We start from the raw sequence: 12,553 nt of genomic DNA, 5'->3' as shown, positions 1-12,553 counted from the left end.
GAGACCTCGAACGTGCACCCCATGTGCCGGGACCTCTCGCCGCGACGCAAGCTGGGCCCCGCCATCTTCCACAAGACGGTCTCCCAAGACCGCTTGATTGAAGAGCTGCAGGACAGGCTGGGGATCAGCAAGCCGGAGCAAGAGGAGTGGCGAAGCCAGGACCACTGGCTGACCGAGGGGGTCATCATCACCTCCAGGCCACAGAAGAAAGAGCAGGACGGTGGCCAGCAGGTTGAAAAGGTAGTGAGTCGCACCCGGGTGTGTCTTCTCTCTGCACCACGGAAGAGCCCAGGGCGAGGTGGTGTGTGTGTGTGTGTGTGTGTCTCCTTTTTGTGATCATGAAAAGGGCTCAGGGCGCATCTGTTTGGCACCAGCCCCTGCTCAAGTTTGGAGAGGTGATGCACACTCTGGGAAGCACAGTGGGTCAGCCACACAGCCGCCTGCCATCCCTCCAGAAAAGAGTATACAGACACCGTGGGGAGGAGAGCTGGCCTTGTGGTAGCAAGCATGAATGGTCCCCTTTGCTAAGCAGGGTCTGCCCTGGCTTGAATTGGGATGGGTGACTACATGTGAGTGCTGTAAGGGATTCCACTTAGAGGAATGGGCTATAGCTCAGTGGAACAGCGCATGCCTGCTTGCATGCCGAAGGTCTCCAGGTTCACTCCCTGGCAGCATCTCCAGGTAGGGCTGAGAGAGACTCCTCCTTGACACCTTGGAGGAGCTGCTGCCAGTCAGGGTAGACAATCCTGAGCTAGGTGGACCAAGGGTCTGACTCTGTATAAGGCAGCTTCCTGTGTTCCTAACATAATGTCCTTTTAATCCTCAGGAGTAATAGCTCTTGAAGGCTCCCTTTATGCTAGAGCTCCTCTGGCCAAACGTGCTGTTTTTCCATGTTGGTCCCAACTCTGCTCCCTCTGGGGAAAAGGGGCACTTCTAGGAACTGGGTTTTTCCAGTCCTCTAGGAATGGTGTGCCTGTAGAACCAGGACCCTGATTTCTCCAGTTGTTCCTAAACCAAGCATGGTTTGTTCAGTGTTTCCTTTGCCTCTTGGATTTCTTCCAGTGAGAGCCCATGAAGACACTGTCCTGGCCACTCTCTCTCTCTCTCTTTTTTTTTTTTTAAAAATCCGCTTTCCAGTTGATTCTTCTTGACCATTGTATTGCCGTCTTTGCTTCTGCTTGCTTTGAGGGGAACAGGAGGCGGAGTCCTAAGCAGAGCGGGGGGGTGCCTGTTGTCCCTTGTCCCACGCGGACACGAAATGTGCAGCATCAGCTGGTGCCTTTGGCCTCGCTCATGTCTCTCCCTGCTTTCCTCCTAGGTCATCATTCCTGCAGAATCGCCCCTCCCTCTGCGAAGGACGGTCTCTGTCCCGCCCTCTCCCCCGCTGCCGTATCCTAACGATGTCGCACAGGCGGCTTCTGCCCAAGCCACCGGCTCCCCTTCGCCCCTCTCTCACCCTCCGCCACCGCCTCCTCCTTTGCCGCCGCCGCCTCCTCCGCCCCCATCGCCTTACGCTCCTCAGTTGCGCTGTGTGCCCTCCGCCCTCCCTCCCCAGCCTCTGCTCCAATGGGAAATGCTCTTGGAGGAATGTTCTTCTCCCCAAGCACAGATGCTCACCCAGCCCGTTGGAACGGCCTCTCGTGCGCCCAGGACGGTGGTGTCGGTTGGCTGCCAGACGGATGAGGAGGACGCCTTCTCCCCACAAGAGCAGGCATGGCTCTCCCCACCTTTCTTTTGAATAGACTGGTCGCAGTTTATGGGCACAGCTCTAGACCCAGTTCCCAAGCTTTCCCTTTATTTGGGCCATCGCCACAGAAAGCTTTTGCAGACCACCATGTAAGCGAGTCATTTTAAACATTTCTGGCATAGCCTTTGCTGATGGAATCCATCTTGCATATCAAGGGGTATTAAAAATGCAGCTATTTCCAATTAATTAGGTCCACTCCCAAACACATTGCTTTGTTGGCAGTATATTTATCTGCAGCAGGCCTACCAGTGAAGTGCAGGTCAGAATAAACCAAGATTGGTTGGTTTCTTCGTCTGTTCTAACCTGAGTCAGAAGGAACTTTCAGAGCAAGCCGTGCAGTGCATCTACCAGCAGCAGGCTTGCCTGTTGTTGTTATATTATCTCCCCCGCCCCACCCATGAGGTGGTCCATGGACCACCTGCAGGACCCTTGTGGGCCATGGGTTGGGAACCACTGATCTAGTCATAAACTCAGCAACTAGGGTCCGCTTGTCTGTTTAGCCCAAGCCTGCTCAACTTCGGCCCTCCTGCAGATGTTAGCCTACAACTCCCATAATCCCTGGCTATTGGCCACTGTGGCTGGGGATTATTTTTATTTTATTTTATTACATTTCTATACCGCCCCATCCAAACGGCAGCGGGCGGTGCACGGCAGCAAAAACAAAACCCGCGTCCCAGTCAATACGAAACAGTTTTTAAAACAGTTTAAACCCAGTAACAATTAAAACATTTTAAAACAGTTTAAAAACCCTGGCAGGGCAGGCCAAACAGGTAGGTTTTAAGGGCTCTCTTGAAAGACAGTAATGAACTCAAGCTACGGATTTCTGCCGGGAGTGCATTCCACAGCCCAGGAGCAGCTACAGAGAAGGCCTGCCTCTGAGTCACCACCAGACAAGCTGGTGATAACTGGAGACAGACCTCCTCAGATGACCTTAACTTGTAGTCGGGATCATGCAGAAGAATGGCTTAGGTCCGGATTACCTTAGAGAGCACCTTCTTCTGCATGATCCCGACTACACGTTAAGGTCATCTGAGGAGGTCTGTCTCCAGTTATCACCAGCATGTCTGGTGGTGACTCAGAGGCGAACAAGGAGGCAAACTTGGAGGGCAGAGTTTCTACTGAGCCTAAGGGCCCCAATTCACACAGCGTGGCTTTTGCAAGCCCATTCTTGGACCCACACCCAGTTCCTGATGTGCAGTAGTCAACAGATGGGACCTTTGGTTGCAGTTGCACTGGCTGCCGATATGTTTCTGGGCAAAATACAGAGTGCTGTATTTTGCCCAGAAACATATCGGCAGCCAGTGCAACTGTTTCAAAACAGGCATAATATGGTCTCTCCGGGTTAGCCCAGAGACCAGTCTGGCTGCCGCATTTTGAACTAACTGAAGTTTCTGAACTACGTACAAAGCCCCACATAGAGTGCATTGCAGTAGTCAAGCCTGGCGGTTACGAATTCTTTAGAATTCTTTTTCGGATTGGACTACACTAAGGGGAAAGGGGTAGATAAAGTTGGGCATGATGGAAAGCTCCAAAATCTTGACAGCTTACTCACGGGTTTGTGACATTTTAGTAGGCCCAAATAAAGGCATTGCCCTGCTTTCCATGTCCTAAGAGGGCCAACACACCTACCCATGACTTTTGTGTGTCTCGCCCAAAGGTCCCATCTGTTGACTACTGCACAGCAGGAACTGGGTGTGGGTCCAAGAATGGGCTTGCAAAAGCCACGCTGTGTGAATTGGGGCCCTTAGGCTCAGTAAAAACTCTGCCCTCCAAGTTTGCCTCCTTGTTCTCATGGAGAACTACCGGGCTTGAGTGCCTTGCATTCAGAGTCGTCACCCTTAGGTTGCAGAGAGTATCCTGTTGAGCCTCGTACTCCACGGTTTTATACCGTATATTGGAAAAATGCTGCAGCAGAATCCGTACCTGAGTGTTCAACCTTTCTCCTCTCTCAGTGTGGAAATAGAAGAGAAGCTTCTGCAGCCATCCCAGTTCAGAGTAGAAAAGGCAGAGGTCATTTGATACGGGGAGGCCCTCTTTTGTGGCTAAAATAAGCCTTTCCTTCTCTTACCATCGTAAGTTGTCAATGGACCGCCCTTGTTCCCATTATTCCGGATGGGTTGTTGGTTGAGGGTCAGTGAGTGGTTTGGACTGATCTCTGTGGTTAAATTAGGATTGGAACCCAGGACTTGCCCTGCATCTCTGCCCAGGGCTCTTCCCACTGGACCTCGCTGTCTCTCTCAAGCCGATGCAGCACTGGCATGCTGGCACTCATTGTGAACTGTGCTTTCCAGGTCCTCTTCACCCCCCCTCTGGACCACCGGGGCGCTCGTGTTCTCGCTGCTCGCCCGCCCACCCCTGAGAAGGCAGGACACTCTTGCTTCCCTCCCGTGTGGCATGTGGGAAACGCTCCCCTTGGCGTGCAGGCAGTTCTGGCATGGGCAAAGCTGTGCGCTGGCCACCGAAATGCAGCCATGGCGGCTTTTCTTAGGCATGGCCTGCGCCGTTCTGGCATGTGTGTGGAAGCTTAGAAGCCGCTGGAGGCTTCCTGAAGCTGGCATGGTTTGGGAGAGCTTGTGACATGACCTCTTTCGAGGCTTGAGCTTGGTGCCTTTTGCATGGGAGAGGAGGCCACACACATTCAAGCCACTGGATGGGTAAACCAAGTGTGTTTCCAGCTGCTGTGGCTTCTGGGTCTGGGGCCTGACCTCTGAAGAGCCCCCCTCCAGCCTTGGCTGGCTGGCTTAGATGCCTGCCGTCAAGCCTTGCATTCTTGGGCTTCCTGCCCCACCTCCCTCATCATTTTTCAGTTGTCTCGGGGGCAAGCCCCATGGCAACCCGGCCATATGATTCCTCCCATGGTTCTGCCAACCTCTTCTGTTGTTGGTGGGGGGCGTGGCGGCTTTTCTGCCCGCAGCCTCTGTTCCAAGTAAGTGGCTGCTGTGTTGGATGTTGGGGGCAGGACCTTGGGCCCCCAGAAGCTAATATTGGGCTTGCCCCCCCCCCAGCACAGAAGGAAGCTAGCAGAGACTAACATAAACACCTTAACTGAGGACTCAAATGATAATATACATTTAACATTCCCAATGAGTGTACAGGTGAAACTCGGAAAATTAGAATATCGTGCAAAAGTCCATTAATTTCAGTAATGCAAATTAAAAGGTGAAACTGATATATGATACAGACGCATTACATGCAAAGCGAGATAAGTCAAGCCTTAATTTGTTATAATTGTGATGATCATGGCATACAGCTCATGAAAACCCCAAATCCACAATCCCAGAAAATTAGAACATTACATGGAACCAATAAGACAAGGATTGAAGAATAGAACAGTATCGGACCTCTGAAAGGTATAAGCATGCATATGTATTCAGTACTTGGTTTGGGCCCCTTTTGCAGCAATTACTGCCTCAATCCTTTGCAGGTGTTATGGATTGATTAGCTGATTGGAGTGGGACACCTGGAGCCTAGACTGTTGAACCTTTTCACAATATTCTAATTTTCTGGGATTGTGAATTTGGGTTCTCATGAGCTGTACGCCATGATCATCACAATTATAACAAATTAAGGCTTGACTTATCTCGCTTTGCATGTAATGCGTCTGTCTCATATATCAGTTTCACCTTTTAATTTGCATTACTGAAATTAATGAACTTTTGCATGATATTCTAATTTTTCGAGTTTCACCTGTATATGCTTGAGACATGTTAGGATTTGTTTTTTCTGCTCGGGTTAGGTTGCTTTCTGCTGCCTGACGTCTGTGCCAAAGGACTGGAAAGTAGCCAAAGAAACATCGTTTTTTTAAAAAGGGATCAGTGGGGGGATCAAGGACGTTACAGTATAGGCTGTTTCGCTTAACTCCAGTTCTGAGTAAATTGGTGGAAAGCATAATTAAAGATAAAATCATTAAATGTCTAGAAGAACAAGCCTTGCTGAAGGAGAATCGGCGTGGCTTCTGCAAAAGCACGTCTGGCTTTTCTGATCTTTTAGAGTGCCGATGGGCATGTGAGTAGAGGGGATCCAGAGAGGATACTGTATGCTTGAACTTTCAAAACGCTTTTGACGAAGTCCCTCATCACAGACTCTTGTGTAAACTTATCAGTCATGGAGTTAAAGGGGCAGGTCTTTCTATGATTTGGTAACTGGTTAAAGGGATAGGAAAGGGCCGGGGGCGGGGTGGGGGCAGTTAGGAATAAATGGACAGTTTCCACAATGGAGACATTTAAAAATCGGGGTCCCTGAGTGGTTTGTATTGGTAAAAGTAAAGTTGTGCCCTCGAGTCAGTGTCGACTCCTGGCGCCCACAGAGCCCTGTGGTTGTCTTTGGTAGAATACAGGAGGGGTTGACCATGGCCTCCTCCCGCGCAGGATGAGATGATGCCTTTCAGCATCTATTGGTACCAGTGCTTTTTAATTGGTTCATAAGTGGTCTAGAAATTGTGGGCAGTGAGATATGGGAGTCTGTACCTGGCACTTTCAGTTCTGTCTTTCAGGTGCCAGGCGGACTCCTTTAGAGAGGGAATGCCATGGCAGAAAGGGCCCTCTCTCTTGGAGCCACTTTCTGATATTTATTTTATTTTATTTATTATATTTTACACTGCCTCAAACTTCCATCTCTTGGCAGTTTACAGCAAAATAAAACAAAACAGAAATTAAAACCTTAAAACAATTTAGAACCACAAGCCTAGTTAAAAAGCTTGGGTGAATAAATGTTTCTTCTCTGTCCATGAACCTGGAGAACCACTGTGAGTCAGTGTAAATAGTACTGATCTGGATGGTCTGACTCCGTACAAGATAGTGTAATAGGACCTTGGTGCAAAGTTTAGATTAGTTTAGCACATAATTCAATGTTTTAAGCACACCCACAGCCCTGCAAGTTATATCGCCTTTGCTGTGTGACCACAAAGATGCCATGCCAAAGGTTTCCTTGGTGTAGAATTTAATTCGCCCCCCACCAAAAAGACTTAATATGAACCTTTCTGAGGAGTAGAAGGCAAAAGACTCATTTTATTTCCACAAATCTGAAGGCCAAAACAACTACATAGGTAAATTCATGTGCTAACCTTAGAAGTTTGTAGAAATGTATGTGTGCTCATTCACCTACTGAAGATGCCCATAAATGTCAAGTGGGGCTTTTAGAATGTGTAGACTCCTCCCTAGGTTTCTCACTCCCCTCCAGTCATATCTTCCCCATGCCTTTATTGGAACAGAAGCTTCTTATCCCAGTAGGTTGGCAACATGGTTATACACAATTCAACACCTCAGACTGTTATATATTACTTGGGTTTGTGTTGGACCAACTGGTGGTCATTGTGTGAATTTCTTGCTTATTGTTGGCAGTGTCCCCTCTCAGAGGGATTCCCAGATGTTGTTGACTATAACTCCCAGAATCCCCAAACAAAAGCCTTTGCAGCTGGGCATTCTGGGACTTGTAGTCAACAACATCTGGGAATCCCTGTTAGAGGGAATGCTGATGGTTGGCATTGTCTGCTTAGTAAGTCATTTATTTTGGAAATGTGTGTGTGCGTGTGGTGGTTACCTGTGCTCTTTGGGAAACGTGAATGCATGCCATGAGTTTCGTGAAACTTTCTCTTTCCCTTTTATCTGCCAGGGGCATGTCTTTCCTGGGGGATGCTCGGACCTTTGACTCCAGTGATCAAGTCTCTTGGCCTGGGGAGATTCGCTTCGATTAAGCCTTTGTCCTGGCTCTTGCCCTGACATTGCTGCCTTCAGTGTTGATTGCTGGAGTAGTGCTCAGAGGCAACAGAGCCCTTGGGGGCTCCTGTGGGGAGAAGGGCTTCCGCATGGCTCTTGCCTGATAGGAGGGCTTCTCAAACTTGGGTCCCTGGATGTTGTTGGACTTCAACTCCCACGGTCCCCAGCCTTTGGCCATTGGGACTGGGGATTGTGGGAGCTGAAGTCCAGCAACGTCCAGGGACCAAGGCTGGAGAAGCCCTGCCTTACTGTCTCTGCTTTGGTGCTCTCTCTCTTGCAGTTCATGTCCCAGGGGAAAACTGGGAGTAACTACCCATCGTTGGCAGCTCCGAAGCCTGGCAGCCAGTTGGACAGCATGCTCGGGAGCCTTCAGTCCGACTTGAACAAGCTTGGGGTAGCCACGGTTGCCAAAGGTGTATGTGGAGCCTGCAAGAAGCCCATTGCCGGGCAGGTGAGTCCAAGGGGCCGGCCCTCTGGGGGGAGAGTCTTGAGCGACACCTGGGGGGCCCTTTTCAGACATATGGACCAGAGGCCTGGCGATGCTGGAGAAACGAAAGTTCAGTGTTTATCCACTGGCCAGGTTGTCTGTAAGCTCCTCCAGTGACCTTCTCTACCCTGCTCCTGAGAAGATAGGTAATTCAATGCTCATACTCCCCCAGCCCAGGGAACCCCACCCAGTTAGCAGCAGAGTCCCCTCTCACAGGGGTTCCCAGATGTTGTGAACTACAACTCCCAGCATCCCCAGCTGCAATGGCTTTTGCGTGGGGATTCTGGGAGTTGTAGTCAAGTGTCATGGGCATCCTGGAAGACTCCGAGGAGGAGTTGGAGGCGGAGAAAGAGCTGATAGCAGAGGAGGGTGGGGCAAGGACCAGAAGTTGCAAAGGAGAGTGGGTCTGACGCACAGGGAGTCGAAGATGAGTTAGAGCCGGATGAGGCAGCTCTTGTGGAGGAGGCGTGACCAGTCTCAGCTGTGGAGAGGCGTTGGTCCAAGAGACAGCAAGAGTTAAGGAACCGCACGCGTAGAACAACAGGCAAAGCTGCTGACTCAGGAACTCTTAATTAACAGCACTAGGGGTCAGCCTATTTAAGACGCCTGTAATATAGCTACCCTGCTGACAGCAACATCGATTTCCTGTGAGCTAATTGGCTGTGTTAATGTTTTACCTTGATCGTGTTTGGACCCTGGACTGTGTTGACCTTGCTTGTGGATTTTACTTTGGACTCTGTTAGATTTATTGGATTGACTCGGACTGGACCTGGTTTGGAGAATTTATTCATGTTAGACTTTACTGTTCTGCTTCTGCCTCTGTTACACTTTGTTTGGCTAGCCTGACAGATTTACGACATCAACAACACCCGGGAATCCCTGTGAGAGGGGACCCTGGTCAGCAGCACTGTCTCTCCCCCCTTTGCGCCAACCTCTGCCCGCACTATTGCCAGGTGAGAGGCCCCCACCAGCTGGGTGGTGCACCCGCTGCAGCCAGCTCTCTCCTTTCCCCCCAGGTGGTGACGGCGATGGGGAAGACGTGGCACCCCGAGCACTTCGTTTGCACCCACTGCCAAGAGGAGATCGGCTCGCGGAACTTCTTTGAGCGCGACGGGCAGCCCTACTGCGAGAAGGACTATCACAACCTCTTCTCCCCGCGCTGCTACTACTGCAACGGCCCGATCCTGGATGTGAGTCTCTGGCGCACCAAAGCCTCTTGGGCTCAGGGCTTCTGTTGGCGGCCTGCGGGAGCCACCTTTTGGCCTACTCAGTCTCTGGGTCCAAAGTATAAGTTTGAGGCTGGTCATTTGAAATCTTTTCATTTGAAAAGGCTTCATTCCTTTTCATTTCAGGTTTCATTTGAAACCTGGTCATTTGAGCCTGAGAAAACCAGTTAATCTCTGAAAAGGTCTCAGTGCTTTTGCTGCTGAAAACTAATATGGCTGATCAGTATTGAGTGACCTCAATAGCCAACCAAGAGAGATAAACTGTAAATACGCCTTCATGAAGTTCCGGGTTCAAATCCCCATTCAGCCATGAGACTTGCTGGGTGACTCTGGGCCAGTCGCTTCTCTCTCAGCCTAAACAACTTCACAGGGTTGTTGTGAGGAGGAACTTAAGTATGTAATACACCGCTCTGGGCTCCTTGGAGGAAGAGCGCGGTATAAAATGTTAAGAAAGAAAGAAAGAAAGAAAGAAAGAAAGAAAGAAAGAAAGACGTTCTGGGCTTAATTCTTAAAACTGTAGTACTGGAAAATTCCAGAAAGCCATTAGTCCATTCTCCTGGCCCCACGGGATTCTCTGTTCACCCACCCCCTTCACTCCCATCTGAAAGGCTTTAGCGGCTCTCCCTATTCCACCCCACCTCACATGTTCCTGTGTCATTAAATTCAGGCTATTAATTTGTTCCTGATGCTTCTTTCCTATCAGAAAGTGGTGACGGCGCTGGATAGGACATGGCACCCGGAACACTTCTTCTGTGCACAGTGTGGAGCGTTCTTTGGCCCGGAAGGTATGGTCACCGAGAGCTGATGCGCAGATGGCCGCACCATGCGCATGAATGATGCTCTCTAACAGATACCATGCTCAAGGGTGTATCATGTGTGGGTTGCTTAGACTCCCAAACGCACCTTTCTCTTCACCTCCCACACACTTAAGGGTTTAGAAAATTCAGACCTGACATACCCGCTCACAGAAAGCAGCCCTTCGAGAGTTTAATGATCTCTAATTCTACTTAAAATGAGTGGCATTTTTTTCGGTGCAGGACTGGGCCTCTGGAAAGTCAAGCACACAGGAAGAGTGCTACCCCACAGAATCTGGCTTAACTGAAGCAATTCAAGTGGCAGAAAATAAAGCCCCCTTGGGAATTACTAGCTAGCTCAGGGGGCTTTCAAACTTTTAAAACAAGTGTACCCGTTTTATTTCAAAGCTTCTGCTAAGGTAGCCTCTATATAGCCAAAATGTGTGATCTCTTTCTTGTGAGCCGAGTAAATCTTGCCAAAGTTGGTGGGAAATATAATACAAGCCGATGAACCTGCCCTGGAATCCCGCAAAAGATCCATCTCGCCCTCCCAGCTCTGTGCTTTGGCTTCCTTCTTTCTTCCACACTCTGAGTCATTTTTTCCCCAAACTGAAAAGCCCCAGATGATATAGTCTTGCTTTTAAGGTGATACATGCCTATTGTGGAGTTGGCAGTCCTGGTGCTTGCCACCTGCAATTTTGATAGGTACTTGTACTACAAACAGTTTAAGAACATATTATCTGCTGCCTGACTAATCAGGGACAACTTTTTAGTCAATTAAAATAAGGTTTGATTGATCAATTAATGTTGCAGCCCACTTAATTTGGAAATAGCTTTGGCTTTTTTGTTACCATGATTCATTTGGGAGGATTATGGTTGCACATGTTCTTTAAAAAAACAAAAACAAAACTTGCTTCCGAAAAAATGTTCTATATGCCATTTTGCTTCTTGAAAAAGCGGTTTTTACAAATTCTTAGCGTAATATTCAGGCCAGGCTGGGGCTGATGTTCTTTGCTTTGTCTCTTATCTCTGTGGCAGGCTTTCATGAGAAGGATGGGAAGGCCTATTGTCGCAAGGATTACTTTGACATGTTTGCCCCGAAGTGTGGAGGCTGCGCCCGGGCCATCTTGGAAAACTATATCTCAGCCTTGAATACTCTCTGGCACCCGGAGTGTTTTGTCTGTCGGGTAAGGACCCCTGGAGATTCCTCTTTCCCCCTCGTTCTGTTGGGGCCAGACGTCCTCCCACCACTGTGGTCCCAGACTCAATGAGGCCCTGGTGGGAAAAGGAGGCATGCCGCAGCTAAGCATGCTGTAACGGTCAGTTTGGCTAGGGCAAACACCTATCACATCTGTGTGTGAGGGTGGGGTGCAAGCTGAGAGAAGAAACTACTCTTGAAGGGCTGCTCTCAAAGTCCCTGGATTGGTGCCACTAGCACTGTGCTTTTTTGGGTGTGCTACTAGCACTGTGCTCTGTGTGTGTGCGTGCGCGCCACTAGCGCTGTGCTTGTGTGTGTGTGTGCGTGTGTGCCACTAGCGCTGTGCGTGTGTGTGCCACTAGCGCTGTGCTTTTTGTGTGTGTGCCACTAGCACTGTGCTTTTTAAAATGCTGACTGCAGTTTTGCTTTCTCCCCCCCCCCCCCAAGGAATGTTTCACTCCGTTCATCAATGGCAGCTTCTTCGAACACGACGGGCAGCCCTACTGCGAGGTGCATTACCACGAGCGGCGGGGCTCGCTGTGCTCGGGCTGCCAGAAGCCAATCACTGGGCGCTGCATCACCGCCATGGCCAAGAAATTCCACCCGGAACACTTTGTCTGTGCCTTCTGCCTCAAGCAGCTCAACAAAGGAACCTTCAAGGAGCAGAACGACAAACCTTACTGTCAGAACTGCTTCTTGAAACTCTTCTGCTAGGCCCCCAGGCAGCCTCCTCGCCTGGCTGGCCCGCCTCTGTGGACATTGCCACGACCAGGCAACCAGTGGCCTTTGCGAGGGGAGGAGGGTGGGAGGGTGGGAGGGTGGGTGTGTCTGAACAGCGGGGCGGGATGGGGCGGGGTGCTCACTGCTGCTCTGGAAATGGGGTCGGTCCAGAGAAAGCTGCACAATGGGCCATGCAGCGAGAAGCTGTATTTTAGCAGGGAGATGCTGCCACACGTGCACCAACCAGCTGGACAGCTGAGCCAAGCCAAGGGGCTTCCAGTGGGAGGATGCTGGAAGACCACCTCAGCTGGCGGCGTTGCGCATTCTCGACAGGAAGGGTGCAGACAGCCAAACAGCAACCTAGTATTCGCTTGTGGGTAGGGGGTGAGAACACGGCTGCCCCAATGAACAGAGGACAGGACCCCTCCTGTACTTTTAAGGGTAGCACAGAAGAGGGTGGTTGTTGGTTGGTTTTTAGCAGGTGCAGCCTGTCAGGCAGGGGGAAGGAAATTCCCTCTTCTGTGTGTCTCCCAGAGGTACAGGAGGAAACCTGTCCTCTTGTCTAGATGGTGGACCTGCCCTGGATGGCCAGGAGAGCTGAGAGCACCAAAATGAATGAAGCTTGGGGACAAGGGCTGTGAGTTCTGTTCTCCCAAGAACATGGCAG

General features: G+C 50.2%; 1 protein-coding gene across 2 annotated transcripts in view; it reads left to right on the top strand.

Moving 5' to 3' along the window:
* The window catches only part of PXN (paxillin), a 77,559-nt gene extending 65,602 nt beyond the window's left edge, over window positions 1–11,957 (top strand). For both annotated transcript variants that reach the window (XM_053279943.1, XM_053279942.1), the window contains exons 7-11: window positions 7,742–7,912; window positions 8,965–9,138; window positions 9,878–9,959; window positions 11,007–11,155; window positions 11,614–11,957. In XM_053279943.1, coding sequence (XP_053135918.1) covers window positions 7,742–7,912; window positions 8,965–9,138; window positions 9,878–9,959; window positions 11,007–11,155; window positions 11,614–11,880 — 843 coding nt within the window. In that variant the 3' untranslated portion in view covers window positions 11,881–11,957. The remainder of the gene's footprint in view (window positions 1–7,741; window positions 7,913–8,964; window positions 9,139–9,877; window positions 9,960–11,006; window positions 11,156–11,613) is intronic.
* The last annotated feature ends 596 nt before the right edge of the window (window positions 11,958–12,553 follow it).

Source organism: Hemicordylus capensis, chromosome 15, assembly GCF_027244095.1.
Source record: "Hemicordylus capensis ecotype Gifberg chromosome 15, rHemCap1.1.pri, whole genome shotgun sequence".
Classification (NCBI taxonomy): domain Eukaryota; kingdom Metazoa; phylum Chordata; class Lepidosauria; order Squamata; family Cordylidae; genus Hemicordylus; species Hemicordylus capensis.
This window is presented reverse-complemented; position numbering and strand designations above follow the sequence as displayed.